Source organism: Sesamum indicum, linkage group LG9 (assembly GCF_026168435.1).
Source record: "Sesamum indicum cultivar Baizhima isolate 11 linkage group LG9, ASM2616843v1, whole genome shotgun sequence".
Taxonomy (NCBI): domain Eukaryota; kingdom Viridiplantae; phylum Streptophyta; class Magnoliopsida; order Lamiales; family Pedaliaceae; genus Sesamum; species Sesamum indicum.
This window is the reverse complement of record NC_142665.1, coordinates 245839-265733: the sequence shown is the minus strand read 5'-3', so window position 1 is coordinate 265733 and position 19895 is coordinate 245839. Positions and strand designations below refer to the sequence as shown.

General features: G+C 38.0%; 4 protein-coding genes across 8 annotated transcripts; 2 read left to right on the top strand and 2 right to left on the bottom strand.

The window, feature by feature from the left end:
• Positions 1 to 1218: 1218 nt before the first annotated feature.
• On the top strand, positions 1219 to 8858 carry HUB2 (histone mono-ubiquitination 2). Of its 2 annotated transcripts, none has more exons than XM_088885281.1 (19): positions 1219 to 1568; positions 2088 to 2249; positions 2352 to 2439; positions 2516 to 2746; positions 2915 to 3082; positions 3255 to 3466; positions 3569 to 3652; positions 3737 to 3856; positions 3927 to 4113; positions 4191 to 4351; positions 5164 to 5235; positions 5325 to 5401; positions 5608 to 5802; positions 6681 to 6753; positions 6865 to 6951; positions 7037 to 7174; positions 7252 to 7454; positions 8203 to 8365; positions 8522 to 8858. In XM_088885281.1, the coding sequence occupies exons 1-19, from the start codon at positions 1464 to 1466 to the stop codon at positions 8651 to 8653; spliced, it is 2658 nt and encodes an 885-aa protein (XP_088741407.1). In that variant the 5' UTR covers positions 1219 to 1463; the 3' UTR covers positions 8654 to 8858. The 2 variants fall into 2 exon arrangements, with proteins under 2 accessions (XP_088741407.1, XP_088741406.1); XM_088885280.1 differs by having other exon boundaries at positions 2915 to 3085.
• Positions 8859 to 9146: 288 nt separating this feature from the next.
• Positions 9147 to 11152, top strand: LOC105170167 (6,7-dimethyl-8-ribityllumazine synthase). The gene is made up of 4 exons (XM_011090807.3): positions 9147 to 9786; positions 9885 to 9947; positions 10576 to 10748; positions 10878 to 11152. The coding sequence occupies exons 1-4, from the start codon at positions 9468 to 9470 to the stop codon at positions 11070 to 11072; spliced, it is 750 nt and encodes a 249-aa protein (XP_011089109.1). The 5' UTR covers positions 9147 to 9467; the 3' UTR covers positions 11073 to 11152.
• Positions 11153 to 11552: 400 nt separating this feature from the next.
• On the bottom strand, positions 11553 to 17146 carry LOC105170168 (RNA-binding KH domain-containing protein). Of its 4 annotated transcripts, none has more exons than XM_011090810.3 (10): positions 16813 to 17079; positions 16638 to 16699; positions 15540 to 15836; positions 15067 to 15192; positions 14938 to 14977; positions 14777 to 14859; positions 13986 to 14063; positions 13807 to 13860; positions 13562 to 13696; positions 11553 to 13476 (listed from the first exon to the last, which is right to left on the bottom strand). In XM_011090810.3, exons 3-10 carry the CDS (start codon positions 15828 to 15830, stop codon positions 11773 to 11775), a joined length of 2511 nt encoding a protein of 836 aa, XP_011089112.1. In that variant the 5' UTR covers positions 15831 to 15836; positions 16638 to 16699; positions 16813 to 17079; the 3' UTR covers positions 11553 to 11772. The 4 variants fall into 4 exon arrangements, with proteins under 4 accessions (XP_011089112.1, XP_088741408.1, XP_011089114.1 ...); XM_088885282.1 differs by lacking the exon at positions 16638 to 16699 and adding an exon at positions 16227 to 16325; XM_011090812.3 differs by lacking the exon at positions 16638 to 16699 and having other exon boundaries at positions 17003 to 17146.
• A 371-nt stretch (positions 17147 to 17517) lies between these two features.
• Positions 17518 to 19820, bottom strand: LOC105170169 (small ribosomal subunit protein uS17). The gene is made up of 6 exons (XM_011090813.3): positions 19670 to 19820; positions 19540 to 19580; positions 19353 to 19453; positions 18140 to 18284; positions 17974 to 18063; positions 17518 to 17893 (listed from the first exon to the last, which is right to left on the bottom strand). Exons 1-6 carry the CDS (start codon positions 19679 to 19681, stop codon positions 17803 to 17805), a joined length of 480 nt encoding a protein of 159 aa, XP_011089115.1. The 5' UTR covers positions 19682 to 19820; the 3' UTR covers positions 17518 to 17802.
• Between the last annotated feature and the right edge of the window lie 75 nt (positions 19821 to 19895).

Genomic DNA, 19895 nt, shown 5'->3' with positions numbered 1-19895 from the left:
ATTGTTGTGCTACAGGAGTATTTAGTTAAGTGTTTGTCATGCTACAGGGTATTTTGGACCATTATACTATCAAAATAGCTGAAATAGGGTTAAAAAAAAGGCTCTTACTCTCATTTCCACATCTTGTACAACACCTTCCGTCAGTTTTGGACGAAACGGGTCTGTTTTGTAGGATTTTAAAATTCACAAAATTTTTTATAACTATCTATTTAAGATAGGTGAATTTTATCATAACAGGTATTGTGCAATTTTGGCATACCGCAAAATGCGAAATGGTGTTGGGCGCCGCCTTGGCGTGAAACCTTAACAGTAATGCTGAATATTGAAAGAGACAGGTTATTGGATAAGTGTAAAGTAAGGTTGATTCCCAGTACCTAAACATGTGACGTTTGGTCTTGCATAATCCTACCTTATTCCTTAAGAAGTGTCCCATTTTGGTTTCGTAATTCTTCAACTGTTATATAAAGAATTATAATTTTTAATTACACACGATTTTGTATGCAGTGGAAAGATATAGATGGTGATGTTGTGAGTAAGGATAATGCATGTTATGAGTAGACTTAATTAAGAGAAGATGATATATATAGGATGCGTTGGTATTTGATTAAAACAAACATTAGAAAACGTAATTCTTAAGGTCATATGATATGCTTATCTAATTTGATAAATAAAAATAGATGCTGTGATCACATCATAATTATTAATCAAGACTTATTATTATTATTATGATGATGAATCCATCATCTTTACTTTATGAAAATGAAAACGCCAAGAATTGGAAGGATTAGAGTAGATATTAACATTTATTTAGTCCCTTCTTAAATTAAATAATTGCTTCCTATCATTTTTGACTAATAATATATAAAATTCCATGACAAAGAAAATGAGTGTGTTGAGGTGCTGCCTAAGTTTGAATTTTTTGTCTTTTCTTTGCATGAATTTATCTTTGGATAATTTAATTTTAAGAAGAAAAATGATGTATTTATTTAGTAGGAATAGGATAATAAAAGGATACACAGTAGGCAATTATATTATATTGGAGTGGAGTGTTTTTGTGTATTGGGTCACAAAATCATTAGCCCATTAACTCTCTGTTTTGGGTCAGGCAGAGTCCAACCCATATGTTTCTCTTATTGGGTCAGCCCCAAGGGTGGGTAACTCTCTCTCTCTCTCTTCATTTCTTGAATGAAATCTTCTTTCTTATATAATTCTATTTTCTTGAATTCCATCTTCTTCCTTCCTTCCTTCCTTGTGAAGAGAAGAAACAAAAACCCGCCTCTCCCTCTCACTTCACTGCTGATCAACTTCCTTCCCTGTTGGATTTTTCCTAATTATTCATATACATACACATAATATACAAGCAAAGAATTGAGAGAATTCAAGATTATTCATGTAATGTAATGATTGGGGATATTAGATTTACAGCCATTGCTTTCACTGGAATTCTGGCGCTGTTAGCTTAAATGGAACCAGAAGAAGAGCCACAGCAAAAGCGCCCTCATCTCAACAACATACACTCTTCAATGGCTCGTCACTCTTCTTCTCCTCCTCCCCATGACAACAGACCTGTATCTATCTTTACCTCTTTTCTTTCTTTCCATATCTATTGCTTGTTAACCTTATTGATTTTATCTGTAATTTTAATTTTTCTCTTTCCGCTATTTAGTATTGTGGTCTTCTTCTTCTTCTTCCTTAATCTCTTTTTTCCTTTCTTTGTTGTGCTTTATGTACAACTCTATTGTTAGATTTTAATGAATCCTGGCTGCTGGATGACGGATTTAGTTTCGTTTCTTGATTTACGGGGCTATTGCTATGGGAATCAAAGCTGACACTGTCTGTAATATTTGGGGATTTTTTTTTTCTTTTTGAAAATTGAGTGTATATAAGAGTGTGGTAATTTTTCCAAGTAGTGGAGTAGAATTAGGGACAAGATGGAAGGCCCATACAAAATCTATTATCTCACAGGTTGATGCTGCAATCTCCTGAAACTCATGTTGTAGATATTGCCTTCCTGATTAAACATTTAAACTGACTCTAGTCTATCTTTTCAAAGAACTGGCCGATGTCATTATATTTTTTCCCGACAGGTTGATGCTGCAGTTCTTCAGTACCAGAACCAGAAGCTTGTACAACAGATAGAAACACAGAAGCAAGAGTTACATGATCTTGAATCAAACATCAAAGAGCTAAAAGAGAAGCAAACTTCATATGATGAAATACTCATACAAGTGAACTTACTCTGGACTCAGGTTAATCATTGCAGATTTCATTCTTGTACAGTCTTTGACTTGTATGCTCATGTTATGTGTATGATTAGCTTTGGATATCAGTTAACTGGAAGATTTGTGTAGTTGATTGACGACATAATTTTGCTCGGTGCTCAAGCGGGGGCTGGCCAGAGGGCTATACAGAGTTTGGATCGTGTTGAATCTTCTCGTGGTAATGTTAGATTTTGCTGGTTCCTGATTATCCGATGGCCCCACTTGTATACTCAAGATACTGACTTTGCTTTTAGGCTCCATTCCGTCATGTCCGCCGGAGGATATATTTCTTTGTAGGTTACTAGAAACAGATGCTATAAAAAGCAACAAAACTGATGGATCAATTGGTTATGTTGAAGAAGCTCTTGCGGCACGTCAGACTTCTACGAGGGAGTTGATGAAATTATTGGAGGATGCTATTGATTCTCAAAGAGCTAAATTTGAGGACATAGCTGATATTTTGCTGGGGAAACCATCTGCAGAAGGTAAATAAGAGTCCTTTTACAAGGAGGCTGATAATGTAATATTGATTCCTTTGGTAAATTAGTTAAATATGTGTCCTCCCGCATAAGCTCTAAAATGGCATAATATCTTTAATTTCATGGAATAAAATTTCCTTCATTGATTGTGCTTGTTGCTGTTGGTCTTTCCAGATGCTGTTATCCAGTTGCGGAAGCTTGATGACTTGATAATAGAGGAGGCGAGTTGCCTCCATAAGGTGGCTGATATGCTTCACTTTAAACACAAACAATATGCTGATGAGATTCAAACTTGCATTGACAACCATTCAGTTGATCGGATAGAGATAAAGCGCCTTGCTGGTAGTGGGTTTATTTCCCTTACAGATGTGCACAAGCACACTATACGGATAATAGATAACATTTGAGAGACTAATTTTGGCTGCTCGGATGCATATGTTTAGAGTCTAATATTTTAAAGTTGAATGTATTTATGACTTTGTCCTAAATGTCCATATTCCTATTATCTTTGAAGGAGAGCTTGAAGAAAGTATGGCAGAACTCGAAGAAAGTAGAAGGAAATTAATTAATCTGAAAATGCAGAAAGATGGGGTTTCTGGGATGCAGGTTCCAATTCCTATTCCTGTTATAGTTCCTAATGCTGTGAATGGATCTGTATCTCCTGAAAAGCCTGCAGATAGGTCAAAGCGTTTACGTGAACTAAAAGAATCCATCAAGGATATAAAGGTTTTCACCATTTGCCTTAATCCATGCATTTTCTTGCTTGCTCTTCTCCTCTCTTATGGATATCATTATGAATATAGTTTGTTAAAGTTGTATGCGATGTAGGTACTAGCAGATGACCGGCTTTCTGAGCTTCAAGATGCACAGGAGGACAACCTAAGTTTGTCAAAGCAGCTGCAGGATCTTCAGGTTCTAAATAAGAGTCCTTTGACCTATACATTTATTACTTTGTAATGCGTTAGCAATCTAACTCGTGATATTTTGTTTATGTAGAATGAAATGAAGGAGGACAAGTATGTTTATTCATCTCGCCCTTACACATTGGTGAATGATCAGTTCCAGCACTGGAATGCCGAGGCAGAGCGCTATAAGAATTTGACCGATTCTTTACAAGTATGCTATTTCGGTTGTAATTTTCTGATTTTATTCAGCTGTGTGGTGTTTGCTAAAATCAACATTATAGGCAGAAAGGCCATTCATCATGCGGAGGGAGAAAGAATTGATTGTAAAAGCAGAGTCCTTCGATGCTGCAAGGAATTCAACTGATAGTTCTGAGTCAAAGGTTGAAGAGCTACAGAATCAACTGCAAATGTGTGTTATTGAGAAGAACGAGATGGAGATAAAACTGGAAGAAGCAACACAAGATTCAGGTTGATGGTCTACTTCACACAATTATTACTGCTGCTTTGGTGCTTGCTGTCTCGTCTGAAAGACATGTCTTTTTCAGGAAGAAAGGATGTCAAAGAAGAGTTTCAGGTAATGGCATCAGCTTTGTCGAAGGAAATGGAGATGATGGAAAGCCAGTTGAATAAGTGGAAGAATACAGCTGATGAGGCCATGTCCTTGCGTGAGAAAGCGCAATCACTTAGTTCCTTATTAGACGTAAAGGTTTGGCTTTCTACTTCCTCCATAGTTATTTGCCAGCATAGATCTGCATTTGTTTCTGAAACAAAAATGCTTTAAGTGTTTCCCCTTGGTTTATGTACCTAGCTTTTGCAAAAAGAGTTTGGAAGTCATCTAGATTGCGGTAAGAAAGGGGGTCCACACCTTAAATCCTCCTGTTGGTCCCTATCTCGTCATAAATGGCACGATTTGGTACCATTAGGAACTAAAACCCACATTAAACCTAAATAATGGGGGAAAACGGAACACCCAAATAGTCCAACTTAAAAGCAAGCGCAAAGCTTGGGAAGCAAGAACAAAAACTCACAGATTCATGGGGACTGTTTCTACAGAATTCAAAAGACTGTAATAAAGCATCAGTAGTAATTGATTCATCCATAATGAAATATTAAATGAATCTTTCGTATAGAAAAAAAAAATCAAGAGCTCAAGCTTGTTGAACTAAGAAACTGTTGTGCTTGCGCATCTAGAATTTCATGAATTGGTGGTTCTGAAACTTGTGCATCTTAGTAAATTACTATTCAGAATGGCAATAATGTCCTGATTTTTTATATTCATTTTATTTTATGATCCAATTTTTGAGAATGAAATCCCATATTCACCTGAGATTATGGTGATGATTATCTCATTGCTCAAAAAGTTTCTTGGGGTAAGGTCTTTTTGAATTATGGCGGTTGCAAGACAGCTTTACTGGTCATTTTAATCTTGATCTCCTTTGTTATTAGTTTCCCAAGTAATTAGTAATTTCTTTGCTGGTGAATTTTATCAAAGTTCTTTTTTGTTACTCTTCCTGACAGACTGCTGAATTAAAGAATTTGGCTGATCAGTTTACTCGGAAGATGGGGGAGATCAAGTCTTTGAAGGATATTGTATGTGTATCCGCCCTTATTTCATCTTTCATATTCTTAGTAATCTAAAAGTCTATAGTAATTGGAAATTACGGTAACTGAATTTGCAGACTGAGAAAATGCAGAAGGAAAAAGAAGAGCTAGAAACTTTCTTGGATATGTTGGGTCAGCAAATCTACGATAATAGGTAGCTCTGGTCATTCTTTCTGTGAAATTGATTCAGACACATGAGAAAGTCAATTTGAAATAGGCTTATATATATACACGGATATATTAATGTGTATAGTAGTGCTTGCATGACCAGAATAATTGAGTGCATGCGTACAAATGGTCTCACTCTGCATTTGGATCTATCTCTTGACAATAGTTGTTTTGAACTTTTTCTGAGGGAAGAGACTTGACAGAGATTAAAGAATCAGAACAGAGAGCTCACCTGCAAGCTGAAACTTTGAGGAATGCCCTAGATGAACATAGCTTGGAATTGAGAGTGAAAGCAGCTTATGAAGCTGAGGCGGCATGCCAGCAGAGGCTCTCCGTTGCTGAAGCCGAAATTGCTGAATTAAGGACTGAGTTAGATGCTTCTGACAGGTTCCTCCTTATTCTCCTTTCTTTGCTTATGCATGCCTAGTAGGATTTATTTAGTTTGAAAGGTACAATTCTATGTGAAAATGATGTAAGAAAATCTGTACCTGTGGTTTACTTTTTGCCTGTTTCCATAACTGCATTATTAATATGACCAAATTGTTTTATTGCCTCATGTGTGTATTTGGCATAAAATCGTTTATTTTTCTACTACAATCTGAAGATGCATTATGCTGGCCACTTCTGTGAATGAATCTTGATTCTTTAAGAGGCATAATAAGGATCTTTCGCTTTTTACTGTGAGGTTTGGAAATGTAGTCAATTCCCTATCTCATTGATGAAATGGCTCGACTGCTCATAGTTTGTGGCTTCACATCCAGTCTGCTAATTGCCAGAACTAGGTCATCACCTGCCTGTATCAAAATTTCTTCTTCTTGAGAACCTTGTCAATCCTATTTCCTTTTCTTAAAGAGCAATGCAACACAGTGGAAATAGTTTCTTTTCAGTTTTAGGCCTCATTTGTGTAATGCAATCTTAGTAGTTGAAAGTGTCAAAGTAGTGCATAATACAATGACTTTGAACCAGATGATAAAATTCAGTTGCTAAATCACTTAAAACGTAACCTTTCAATAAGTCATTAACCCAGTCCACCCCCTACCTGAAACCGAGCCAAAAGAAAAAATATATCGAACTAAAATAGCATTAAGTACAGTTAAAAACGAGTGGAAGTATGGGTTTGCTTTCAATTTTTTCAAGGAGGATGCACATCAGAACTAAAAATCTTTCACTTGTTCTTTAACTTTTTCATTTGAATTGCTTCACTCTTGCAAGTTCTCTCACTTAATTTTGTTCATGAGAAGTATTCTCGTGTGATTTACATGCAGAGATGTTTTAGAGCTCAAGGAAGCCATCAACATCAAAGAAGGGGAGGCAGAGTCCTACATATCTGAGATCGAGGTGAAAAGTTTTAGTTGTGCTGGTTGCTAAGTGGAATATACAATTCTCTTCTTTTTCCCCTGTTTAGCATCTTTTTGGTGCTTTCGTTGATCATGCAAAGTTAACCTACAGACTATTGGTCAAGCTTATGAAGACATGCAAACTCAGAACCAACGTTTGTTGCGGCAAGTGACTGAAAGGGATGAATATAATATAAAGGTCTTGTTTAAGTATCACTTAACCTATTCTTTTTTTGATGATGCTACCTTGTTTCTGATAGTTAATGGGTTGTTCAATTTTGCAGTTGGTGTCTGATAGCGTGAAAGCAAAGCAATCACAAAACTTACTGCTCTCTGAGAAACAAGGGTTTGCAAAGCAACTTCAACAGCTTAATGGATCACTTGAAGCTTTGAAGTCGAAAGTAGCTCAAAGAGAGGAGCAGGTAAATTGGTTCTTGTGAAATTGAGCAATATTTTTCTATCTCCATTGATCTCATTCTCACCAAGATAAGACCTGCAGTTGAAGCTTCACCACCTCGAACTTTTAAGCTCCATTCAACAAGACAAGCACACGGCGATAACTCTTGAAGCTGCAAAGTGGGAATTAGCAGATGCAGAAAAGGAACTAAAGATGCTGAAATCCACTGTACTATCATCTGAGAAGGAACATGAACAGATCCTGCGAAAAATAGATGACATTCAAATAGAATTAGATAATGAAAGGTAATCTCTGTTGGATTATTTTGTCAACAGATATTGGGAATTCTTAACTTGATACTTCTGGTTGGTATATCATAAATTGGCTGGGACTTGGCTAGAAATTACAGGCCAAGCATTCCTTGGCTCCAAAAGCTAAGAGCTCTACCAATGTCTTTGGGGCATTGCCGATATTCAGTGATTGTCACTTACAAATTTTTGTACGACGAAATCTCGGGGTTGATGAACCACAAATACCAAGGATAGCACAAAGACATTCTTGAGCCAAAATATTTGTTCATGTCAAATTTTCACTAGTTAACTCGAGTTCAGTGCCTTAGTTTATATTACCTGATCAAGTTTTTAATGTCTGGTTACTGGTATGTGACACCCCTTACTCCGTAGGTCCCATTTGGATTGATACATTCTCTTTGCTACTTATGTATGGCTAAAAGGGGAGATTGGGCTTGATTCTGTGATCTGCATAAACTGTTTGGTTTATGCAACTTAATAAGATCAGATTGTTTCATGAGTTTGATACCTGAATTTTTTTGGTTATTCTTCAAAGAAGCCCTTGAAAATGATATCATGCTATGCTATGATTTTGGGGCATTTCTCTTCTCAAATTGGATACCATCTATCAATATTCTCTCATAATAAAATGTCAAATATGGGCGTCATCCTTCAATATTTGAAGCATGAGTTATGCGTATATCAGATGTGTGAACTCTTTTGTGTAAATTGATTTGCGTTGGAGACCATAATCTTATTGCAGGAGAGAGAGGAAGAAGCTTGATGAAGAACTGATGGAATTGAATAGAACAGTTGCTGAGTTGACTTCTGAAACTGGGGAAGCTGCAATACAGAAACTCCAGGAAGAGATTAAGGACTGCAAGGCCATACTCAAGTGTGGGGTGTGTCTTGATCGGGCCAAGGAGGTATCAAATAAACTTCTGGTTCCTTGAAATAACTGAAGAAAATTCATCTACTTCCATTCATGCAAATTGTTCTTGTTGAAAGTAGTAGTAAAGTAAATGGTGCATTGGATTGTTAGTAATATGACTGAAAGAGGATGAGTTTGAAATTTTTGGCAGGTTGTGATAGTGAAGTGCTTCCATCTATTTTGCAACCAATGCATCCAAAGAAATCTAGAACTCCGGCACCGCAAATGCCCTGGATGTGGAACTGCATTCGGACAGAATGACGTTAGATTTGTGAAGATTTGATTGATAATGCGTTGGTGCTGGGGGGGTTTGTCTAAGCCAAGATGATATTCAGCTTGTAAAAAAGGATATGAAGTAGCAATTTGTGTGTTTGGTTACCACTTGGGGAGGAATAGTGAGGTTGTGAATTATGTGAGCGAGACAAAGATTCATAATTTTCACTGGAATCGAATATATATGTAATATGAAAAGAAAAATCTTAGTATGATCCCCTCCGCTATAAGAAAAAGATAAAAGGGAAAAGGATGGGATGCTGATGAAGACCACCCCATCCCCATCATCATCCCTAATCAAAGATGATGGGTGGAACCTTATCCAAATGGAACTGTTGTTGAATATCTCTTCTCTTATATCTATTATATATATAAATCACAGGACTGGACTATACTATTCTATTATAATAATTATATTCCCCTCCACCTACCTCTATGATTTACATTTTATCTATGCTATTCTTTCTTATTTCAGATTTTAGTACAGTGGCTGTGGCGCTATTCTAACAATTCAATCTTTGTAATTTCTCTTAATTTGAATATACTCATTTTCGTACATATCACTTGTTTTTTTCTCAAATCATTATCATCATCATCATCTATATATATATATATATATAAATAAAGGAAAATAAAAGATTTCTCATTAGTTATGGGGCCCTGTGCTGGCTGGGAAGAAGAATGCAAGAGATTAAACGGCGTCGTGGCAAGTAGTCATCTGATTGATGATGGATTGATCATAACGAGCAAATACCAGCAGCAGCAGTAGCAACCTCCGAATACAGAAATATTCTTTTCATCCCAACTCTCCAAACCTCTTCGAAATGCTCCTGCAAACAGCCGCCTCCGCCTCCTCTGCCGTCCTCACGTCACCCTTTCCCTGCCGCTACTGCTATTCCCCCAACAATCTGACCCATAACTCTCCCTTTTCTTCTTCCATTTTGCCTCTTCTTGATATCAGGTTTCATCCGCGGCCCAAATCTACAACCATTTCCCTCTGCCGTAATGCTAATACCAGAAGAATAACTCCTCCACGTGCCACTCTGCTTGAGGCCCCAGTTCTCTGGGCCGGTCGCCTTTGCATTTTCTACGCTCTACTGAAAGCTGGGTTGGCTGGATCTCCTTCTAATCCACTTGTTTCAGGTACTTAATATGCACATCCAATGCCAAGAGCAAAAGATATACATATATGTGGATTTCGTGGTAGATAAGACCTTTCTTTTATATGTTCTTCTTGGTAGATTTGGAAAGTGGAGCTGATGATTTGGGGTTCTCTAAGTGGTTTGACGAGTTGAGCAAACCAGGTTTGTTTGCACGCTTTCACCAATTCACTTAATTACATGTTTTCTTTTCTATGAGAAATGTGGGAAACAGTGGCCTGATGAATTACTAAGTATCATCTCGTTTGCTGGGATCTTTCGTAAATTCTGGCGTTTTCTCATTGCTGCACCATTGGTGCCGTGTTTGGTTCTTGGATTTTAGACGAAATTCTCCTTTTTTTTATTTTAATGAAAAATCTAACACCGAAACGGATTGTTGAGTGGATATTCCATAACTCAATTGCTTTACCGAAACAAGGAACGCGGAAGGGGGAGGAAAAGAAAAAAGGAAATCAAAACCCTTTATGTAGAAATGAAAAACGTGGTAAGGAAATCAAGAACCGTGTGCTTGCAGAATGTTTTAAGGTCTTTGTACATACATTTCAAAGTCTGAGCTCACATGTAAATTGGAGGATTGTATCTGATGGATAATAGTCAGCTATTCTAGTTGCTTTTTAGATATTTGTTTTTGCGCTACACCCCTGAAATTTTTTATTTCTCCTTCTTGGTTGAATATGATCGACTATAGAGTTGATTCAAAATATGAGATCCTCTCAATACTAACTAGCTACTGTTCCTAGCTAAGTGATCCAAATGTATCTTCTTTATGCAGAAAAGGAGGCAGCTGACAGAAGAAAACTGGTGAGCAAATGGCATCCTACAACAAAGGGTACCCTTAAGCGCAATTACAGGGTCCTCTCTAAATCTGAGGGAAGGCGTCTGCTTAAAGCTATTGCCTCCTTATTGTCAGATGATGATCATTTTAGAGATGCCACATCGCACAAGGTAATCCTATCATGACTAAATGTGTTCAACTTTCTTTGATTTTTGCCTAAGTTGCTATATTTCTCTAACACAGGTACTGATTTGTAAACTGGTTTTAAGATTTTCTTTTTTAATATTTTCTTCCTCCAGGGCTGTCAAATTAGGAGGGAAAATGCTCATGGAGAAAGTGTCTGTTGTAACAATGTGCGCGCCTTGTTTGACGAACTCCCTACACCACACCTGATAGTTGAAATCACGCCTTTTCCTTCTGGGCCTCTTACGGAAAATGATTATGCAAAGGCTGAGAAACTAGAAAGGGTGCTTAGATCTGGTCCTTCTGTTTAACATCTGTGTTCGGGACTTTTCTTGTATGGATCCAGTTATTTGTACATATTTGCAATGACTAGGAACTTTTTTCTTGTTTAGTTTCAAATGCCTCACTAAATTGCATGTTTCTTAACAGTTTCTGGAACGTATCTTTCATGAAACATTCTAGGTAGCCCCCACCATGTTAACTACCAATTTATATTACTTCTAATCCCAAGGAAAGAGTTCACAGGGAATATAAACTGAATTCTGATTCTTGAATATTACCGAATAAATTTTGCACAGTACCGCCTATTTCAGGTATCAGCTTCCTTCTCTTAATTTCAGTATGTGGAAGCACAAATTTGAAATCTGGGAATTGAATTACTTAGTTAAATGACGTTTCCAAATAAGATAAACTGAAAAAAACACCAGGATGGCAGTTTTACAATGATTTCAAATTAATCTACTTATTTAAATGACATTCCCAAATAAGATAAACTGAAAAAACAAACAGGATTGCAGTTTCACAATGAGCTCCATTGTACTGAAAGTGTCGGAAGTTGCATTACAAAATATCGGGCTAAGACTCGAAACTTTTTACCTCTATGCGTTATTGTAAACTTTTTGTCCCTATCTCCTTATGCTAGAAAGAATCTAGAAATGAACCATAGAAATCATTTGTAGACAGACATACCAGCCATCATTGAACTTGCAACTCATTGCATTTATCTATAACTCATTTGACTCCTACAGATGCCATAAGGTCCTCATACTCTGGATCACTTTCACCATGCGGCCTTGCTGCATTACTACCCATCTGGGGGTTGAAAGAAACCGCAGTCGGAGAAAAAGGGTCATAGATTTGCTGAACACCAGAAGAGCTAGAAAATGGCCTCCCAGGATGGTTTCCAAGATGTTGATGTGGAGTTGGAAACCTTTGAGGTCGGGCTGCTCCAGGAAAGTGATTTTCCAAAATATGCATCTGACTCCCTGGTCTGGGCGGAAAAGGACCAGGAGTGCTATTAATAGGATGAGGAGGACCAAAGTTCCTTGGTTGCATATGTGGGACAGTGGCAGATGCAACACCACTATGACCTGGCAACGTCGGATGTCTAGGTGGCATTGGACTTCCTGAAAAGTTTGTAGGAATTGCCACCCTTGGTTGATTGACCTGATGACTTACCTGAGGCCTTGGAAAACCTTGAACTGGAGAAGGATTCAAATTATGTCCCCCAGGCCTTAACAATGAAGACTGCAGTGCTAAAGGTGCCTGCCCAGCTTGAACTGGAGGTCTCATATTTTGATGTGCAGGTTGACCACTCTGCCAAGCCACCTGTGAAGCTGCATTTGGCGGGCGGTGAGGCTGAAAAGTGAAATCACTAGAACTTGGTTGCTGAGGCCTTGGAATTGCTGCAGAAAGAGGTCTCATGGAATCAAAATTCTGAGCGCTTCCAGAAAAAGAATTTGGGATTCCAGGTTGAGGAAGTGATGCTGAAGATTGCACCGGGAAGGGCAAAGTCGCAGGTCCTGGTATAGCATTTGCAGTTGGTGGACGCATTGATAGGGATTCAGATGCTGCTGATGGAAGCAAGGGAGAGAAGCCACCTCGAGGTTGTTGGATTCCCACTGCCCCAGCAGACTGGGAAGGACCAGTAAGAATATTGCTATGGATATTCAGTGGTGAAGGTCCAGATACAACCATATTCTGTGAAGCCACAGCGTTATGTCCATGGGAAGGAACAATTGGGGGAGTCATTGGCATGACGTTGGTTAGACCTTGAGATGCTGAAGTGTTCCCAGGTGATGGTAACCATCTAGTGGATTCGTTGGCAGAGGAGAACGCTTTGTCAGAAAATGCTGCTGAAGGAGCCGATTGAGGCATTGCAGATATGTCTGGTCTCACATTATGCAGAAGCCCTGTTCGTGAGAGCTGACCAGTTGCTGCCTGTAAAATTGGCACAGGAGTATTTCTTGGTGCACCAGTTTGGCCAAGTGGGGATGGTTGTTGCATGTATGGTGGCTGTAAAGCATGGGGTAGCTGAGATCTTGGGGGAACAACGGAAGGATTTTGTAAGACGGGACTAAAGCTTGCAGCTATGACTGGTCGAGAACCAAAAAATGAAGGCATGTTTGAGGGATTAAAAGGTGAGGAAGATACTTGGACAGTGTTATTGAGTAATGGTGCAGAAGAATTTGTGGGGGTGACTAATCCAGATTGTGGGTGTGTTGGAGTTTGAGTTGGACCTGCAGGAAACCATGTCTGAGAATATTGTGGAAATTGACCTTGGGGAGGTGGTAAAGATCCGGTAAATGGTTGAGCTGTTCCTTGGTTTATCAATGCAGGTGCCATGATGGAGCTGGGTGTGCTTTGACTCAGATGAGTATTCAAATTATCATCAGAAATTGCAGTCGATGTTGTCGATGCAGACATAGGATTCACCTAACACAAAGCAGAAATAGTATTAACATAAAGACAAGCACAACCTAAAACAGTTAGATCTTTTGGTTCAGAATTTAGAACATACAGAAACTGGTGTGACCAACAGTTCAATCAAAGCCACAGCTGCATCAACTTTCTCAAATGTGTCAGCTGATACATGTACATATAGATCTTCATATGCATTGTCTATTTCTTTTCCATCAGTAGGAGCAACTTCAACCTGCAATTATAGACAAGAACATACTTAGCCAGTATGAAAATTATTCTATATTGAGGATAAAGACTGACAACATGGTAGACCAAAAACATTATTTTTCCTGTATCTATTACCTTCCCTCCTGTATCTGCCTTTGTCCCATAAAGTCGTATTTTAGCTCCTGTTTCCTGATTTGCACCGGCATCGATCCAAACAAGTAAATATTTAAGTTACAAATGTCTATGTCATTTTGTCTGAGATTAAGGAACACAACAAATAGATCCACGCATTGGCACAGGGGGGGGAGAAATACCTTTTCCAGTCGCTTTTGAGTATCGCTTGCAGGGCCATATACTAGACCAATAAAATTGTAACCCGGATACTCTTTGACCTGCAGATATGGATTTAAACAGACTGTCTTATGGAGCAATGACTTCATTTACATACAGGACAAGCAAGCCTTCTTGTTAAACGAAATAATGGAATATGTCTACAAATATCTTGTTTAAACAGTAAAAGCGAGCATGGAAGAACTCAAACCACAAATGCACTAAAGGAATAGAGCATTTATGTAATGGTTACCAGTGCAGGCATTTTAGATCATGTTACGCCTATTAACTTTAACTCAATCTCATCAATAGTCTGAGCCAATTACCTAAAACGATGGACAGTATAAATTCGACTACAAGGTCCAAAGGCCTTTAAACAACAGCAAAGATAACACAAAGAATCACCAAAACAACATTAGTACTAAAAGATGACCCAGCCTTCTTATTTTCTTCTCTGGAATGGGCTGCAGTGTTAATATTAAGCACTACCTGTTCAGTGCACTTCCTGTTGCATCATTCATTTGCTTCAAGAAGTGAAGATCCTAGAGTGTACCGAGCATATGCTAAAACAATGATAACACGTCCAGAGGCAAGACTGATTTTGAAGTATGGTTAAATTTCCTAAGAAAGATACAACAGAGACATGCTTTCTATCCAAACACCAAGTAATGGAACATCTACCTCCTTACCAGCTATCCATGATTTCAATGTGATAAAAAAAAACAAATGGAAGACAACTAAAGGAAGAAAACATAAAATTAATGTAATCACTCACAGGTATTGGTACTTTTGCCTCTTTTTGAAGAGGTTTGTAATCAGCAGGAGCCTTATAGGTTGGATTCAACTTTAGTATTTCACCTGGAAATAGATACAAAAAGTTCAAGATAGTCTTTAGTGGTAAAATGGCATAGGTATCTGTGAAATACTTCTCCATACCAATAATTTCACGCCTTTCAAGGTCCAGCAGTTCCGATTCCTAAACAAATCCATATCTTTTTCTGTAAGTACCTGGAAAGGTAAACAATACAAAGACCAAAGTGAAAGCATCCTAAAAAATCGGCCAACCTCATGGCTTAGCTGATGATCTGATCTCTTCCCAGATTGAAATTCTGATGTAGGTAATGAGTCTTCATCATCCTCAAGTTCCAGTGCCCCTAGAGTGAGCTGTTGTGATATTTGATTGATCCGAGTCTGTCCAAAATTTGCACCACCATAAAGGCAGCAATATCATCATTTAGAGGCACCCTGGATGTGAAGCTGAAGGGAGCCACTCACAAAGAAGACACTGACAATTTTGCACCCAATGTGAAAGGCTTAACTTGCACTGTGCAAAGAAAATCCCCCCACCTATTAGGGGCTACAAGTGCCCTCAACAAAATCCTAGAACATTAAATCCTACTTATCCAAGAGAATCTTCAAGAGTAAAATACCAGGACTCAAGAACAAGTAAAAAGATGCATGCATACAACCGACTTCAGAATTTTCAGGAAAACCACCAACCAAATGTTTTAAAAGGACAGCTCAACAGTCCTGTATACCTGATATGCCAACGCTCTCCCTTTCCGAACAGTGGCATCAAGAGTCAGATCAGGTCCCCATTTGGTCTTCCTCTGCACTTGATTAGTAGCATCCTCGTTCACGAGATCAGCATCTCCCTTTTTAGTTCCTCGAAATACAGGAACCAAAGAACCTGACAGCTTGTTTTTTGGGATGACAAATCCTGATTTTTTGGCAAACATGGACGACTTTGGACCAGTTGATGCTGTTGATGAAGGGGTTGCTACATTGGTCTGAATATTGCCAGATGCATGCTCAACCTCTGTGCCCATCTTGCTCTGCAAGCATGCTTTAGCCATCACTTAAACATCAGGAATAAACAGCCTTGCATATGAGTAATGGTGAACATATGATGCTAAGCTCCGAAATTCGGCTACTTAACATATACAGCAAATGCTTCATTTGAAAGAAAAGTTCAGAACTATAAAGGTTACTTATTTCACTACTGAACTCAATCAAGGGGAAAATTGCACTTCGATATTTTTTGGTACAAAATTTGTCAAACTATAACATGCATCATATACCATGATAATCTTTGTGAATGTCTTACAATCAATTTCCAGCACTGAAGAACAAGAGTGTGAATAAGCAGGAGAACAGGGACATAAATACTTTCAAGATAGGGGGTCCCAAAATAACTAAATAATGAACTCAAGAAAACCCATTACCGGGGCGACATGAAAGAAAAGCTAGTCGTGCGTGCGGTCAAACTTCAGTAGAATGAGTTACATGCATTAAAGCTTTTCCTCCTCCCCTCATCCCAAGACCTCAAAAAATAAAACAAGTCAAAATAAAAATCAAACAATACCTAGCTTCCATGGACGTACCTGCAACGTCAAATGTACAGATTCTAAACAAACTAACTACCCATGACTCAATTAATAGCTTTTGCTCAGCAACCAATTCAACAGGAACATACCCAAAGGAGCAACTAAAAAACCCACCACCGCTGGGACTTCAAACTTAATGAAATTCAATTACAAATAGAATGACGAAGCCTTATTCAAATTGATTTCCATCTCCTACACTGCATTTTCCAAATTGCTCATGGAACCAAGCAAGCATAGCTCCAAAAATACCTAATAATTCATCTCCTTCCCTCGTCCTCCAGAAAAATACTTTACTATTCATACAGCCATTTCTGTACCAAAAATCCGAATAAAGATTTTAACCAAAAAAAAGAAAAAAAAAAGGCAATTGCAAAACGTTTAATCATATGCGCAAAGGTCATCTACATCCTATCCAGGTACTTACATATGTATACAGCTGACGGGACAGGATTGAGGTATACAGCGGCGTGTATATGCGAAAAATATAGGAACAAGAAGGTCGGATTGTAAATACAAATTAAAATGCAGGAATTGGGGATATTGTGAGGAGAAAGAAGAGGGATCCCTGGGGGTGGGGTTTGAGTTGTTCGTAGAGCGGAGGTACCAACACTAACCTGTGAGAATAGAGAGAGAGAGAGAGTGAATTTCTGCTCTTTTACTTGTACGGTTTTCTGTTTTAAAGAGTTTTGCAACTTTGGGGTTTTCTCTTTTTCTTTTTTGGTCCTATTTTGGGTTGTTTAAGGGAGTGTTTGGTATGAGGCAAAAGAAGCCCACCCAAGAGGGGGAAAAAAGGCTTTACTTCCCCGTTGCAATTTTTGGGAAATAATTCGATCCGATGAATGTTTTGTGTTCGTGAAGGGTTTTTCATCTGCTTTTGTTTGAGATTTTATTTAAGTTAACATCAAAGGGTCATAAATGTTGTAATTTGGTGAGCAGAGATAGCTTCAAACTAAAATGATCGGTACCAAGGTTGACAATAAGCAAGCATAATAATAGAATACAGAGAGAGCGAGTAGGCAAAGAAGATAAATTTCGGCCCATAACTGGACCACCAAATTTATCTTCTTCAGTCACTTGCTCTATTTTGAAATAAAGCTTAAAGAGATGATTGTCTATGTTAAACCAGAGAAACCCAAGATAAAATGGGCTATTAAGCCATCAAATTGAAAGCAAGGATTACATGATGTAAGCATTGTTGGACATACTAATAATATTATATTTTGTACCAATGTACCTCTTCCAATAAAACCCACAAAATTCAGAGACTGCTTACGGGTCTATCAATAAAGTACAAATAGGTCAAATGCTACCCCTTGAAAGAAAAGCGAAGGCCAGGAACAATTATATGTTTCCAACCGAAACAAGCCCCAACTCATTCCTCAGTAACAATCCACAAGAAATTCAAATAGGCTAATCACATCCCTGTAAAGGCCTTCTTTCCGCGACCAGATGAACCAGCTGGGATCACCTTAAGAACATTGAACCTCACAGTTTTGGACAAGGGCCTGTAAAGTGATATAGAGAGCCATCAAAATTAAACTCCAACCCTGGCCATAATGTAAATAACAAATGTTTGAATACTAGCCTGCATTGGCCGATGATGACATGGTCACCCTCTTTTACACGGAAGCAGGGGGATATGTGCGCTGGAATATTCGAGTGCCTCTTTTCATATCTAAAGAATCAAACCACCAATCAATGAAACACACTAGATCAAACACAATAATGTAGCAGCTTTAAAAGAACCATACCTTTGGTACTTCTTCACCCAATGCAGGTAGTTCCGTCGAACAATGATAGTTCTCATCATCTTAGCACTGTGGCAGGTCCCAGCTAAGATACGGCCCCTGACCGATACACTGCCAGTGAAAGGGCATTTCTTGTCAATATAAGTGCCTGCCAAAACAAATTTAGTAGACGTAAGAAACTAATCATGTCTATGAATTATGAAAGTATGAAAATGATGAGGTACCCCTTGAAATCTGGATGATCTTACTTGTCTTCATTCACTTTAGGCCTTAATACTGTAAAATACTACATCAATAAACTCCATGTAGGTTGACATTTGACAACTATGATAGGATGATCTAGTTCCCCTTATCACCAGTTTCTAGCTTTTTCCAAACATGGGTAATACACTTACAGAGGGGCATGCGATACAAAAGTTACAAAATATTGCACATATAGTTGTAATAGTTCTTTGTAAGTTTTCAGTGACGGCGGATGTTATGATCACCAATAAAAGAAGCATTTGACTTTCTATGATAGCAGGAAATATAACTGGAGTAAAGATAAAAACTATTGTGGAAAAAGTAGGGGGAAGAACAGAAACAAGTTTAGAATGTACGAATTGATGATAGCTTATAAAAGCATACTAGAACATGATACCACAGTTCTCTTCATTAACAGACAGCACATGTAAAACCATTCTGTTTGTGAAAACTGCCATGGTTGAAATTCAACTCTAAATTTAACTGATACCAAAACAGATGTTCCTCGAGTAAAAGATGTGATTAAGAAGGTCGAAAATGCATATTATTTAACAGAAGCCTAAGAGTCTAAGACTAGAGCAACAATGAAAAACTAGTTCTAGTTAAATTAAACAACCCAATATTCCATGTAAATAAACACTGGATCCATATATTCTTCAGAACAAAACAAAACTAGAGAGCCCAAATCAATACTTAATATGTAAACAGATAGAATCCCAGATATTTCACATGTCCCTGAAGCTCATTGAGTGAATCAGTTATTAATATCACTCAACAAAATGGTCCAACAAATAACAACACAAACACATACACTAAAAAGAGGGGGTTATTAAAAACAGAACACGAACTAATCATAGCAAAACGAAGAACAATCGTAATCAAAAACCACATTGATCTTTTAAAGTAAAATTAAAATTAAAAAAAGAAAAAGGAAACGAATCACAAAAGAGCAAATAAAATAAGAAAATCAGACCTTCAATAGCCTCGCGAGGAGTTTTGAACCCTAATCCGATGCTCTTCCAGTAGCGGTTGCCCCCCTTTCCCGGTGTCTTACCTTTCCCCGACTTCTTCGAGCTGCAAAATCCAATTTTCCCGTATCAAAACAATTACTTGGCACAGTTGTACTCTGCTAAGACCAAATAATAATAATAATATCTTACCAAAGGAACACCTTGGGCTGCTTCAAAAACGCTTTCTCAGTCTGCAAATCAATAACAACTCCAAAGATATTAAACCACATATATATACACAAAGGGGCCGGCGGCGGAGAGAGCAGTGCTTAAGATTTACCTGTTCCGCCATGGTTGTTGGCTGCGGAGCTCGGGTGAGGTGAGTGCTTGACAATGGAGGAATTGGCTGCAGCCAGAAACCCTATCTTCCCTATGTATTAAGATTTGTGAAAAAAACGCTTCTAAATTTTCTATATTATCAAATTATTTTTAATATTTTGTTTAATTTTAATGTGTTAATTTAATTTGATATTTATTTAAAATTTATAATTTAATTATTATAATAA

What these genes read in the sequence shown, in the direction of transcription:
- LOC105170168 (XM_011090812.3), bottom strand. Translation starts at nt 15,830, where the DNA reads ATGGGCACAGAGGTTGAGCATGCATCTGGCAATATTCAGACCAATGTA. An exon ending in ATCATCAGCTAAGCCATGAG is followed by an intron (nt 14,978 to 15,066) that starts GTTGGCCGATTT and finishes GGATTTGTTTAG; the next exon opens with GAATCGGAACTGCTGGACCT. An exon ending in TGTTGGTCACACCAGTTTCT is followed by an intron (nt 13,477 to 13,561) that starts GTATGTTCTAAA and finishes GCTTTGTGTTAG; the next exon opens with GTGAATCCTATGTCTGCATC.
- HUB2 (XM_088885280.1), top strand. Translation starts at nt 1,464, where the DNA reads ATGGAACCAGAAGAAGAGCCACAGCAAAAGCGCCCTCATCTCAACAAC. An exon ending in GTTCCTTATTAGACGTAAAG is followed by an intron (nt 4,352 to 5,163) that starts GTTTGGCTTTCT and finishes TCTTCCTGACAG; the next exon opens with ACTGCTGAATTAAAGAATTT. An exon ending in TAGCTCAAAGAGAGGAGCAG is followed by an intron (nt 7,175 to 7,251) that starts GTAAATTGGTTC and finishes TAAGACCTGCAG; the next exon opens with TTGAAGCTTCACCACCTCGA.
- LOC105170169 (XM_011090813.3), bottom strand. An exon ending in CAGCCCAAGGTGTTCCTTTG is followed by an intron (nt 19,454 to 19,539) that starts GTAAGATATTAT and finishes TGGATTTTGCAG; the next exon opens with CTCGAAGAAGTCGGGGAAAG. An exon ending in GTCATCATCGGCCAATGCAG is followed by an intron (nt 17,894 to 17,973) that starts GCTAGTATTCAA and finishes ATCACTTTACAG; the next exon opens with GCCCTTGTCCAAAACTGTGA.
- LOC105170167 (XM_011090807.3), top strand. Translation starts at nt 9,468, where the DNA reads ATGCTCCTGCAAACAGCCGCCTCCGCCTCCTCTGCCGTCCTCACGTCA. An exon ending in TTCTAATCCACTTGTTTCAG is followed by an intron (nt 9,787 to 9,884) that starts GTACTTAATATG and finishes TCTTCTTGGTAG; the next exon opens with ATTTGGAAAGTGGAGCTGAT. An exon ending in TGACGAGTTGAGCAAACCAG is followed by an intron (nt 9,948 to 10,575) that starts GTTTGTTTGCAC and finishes TTCTTTATGCAG; the next exon opens with AAAAGGAGGCAGCTGACAGA.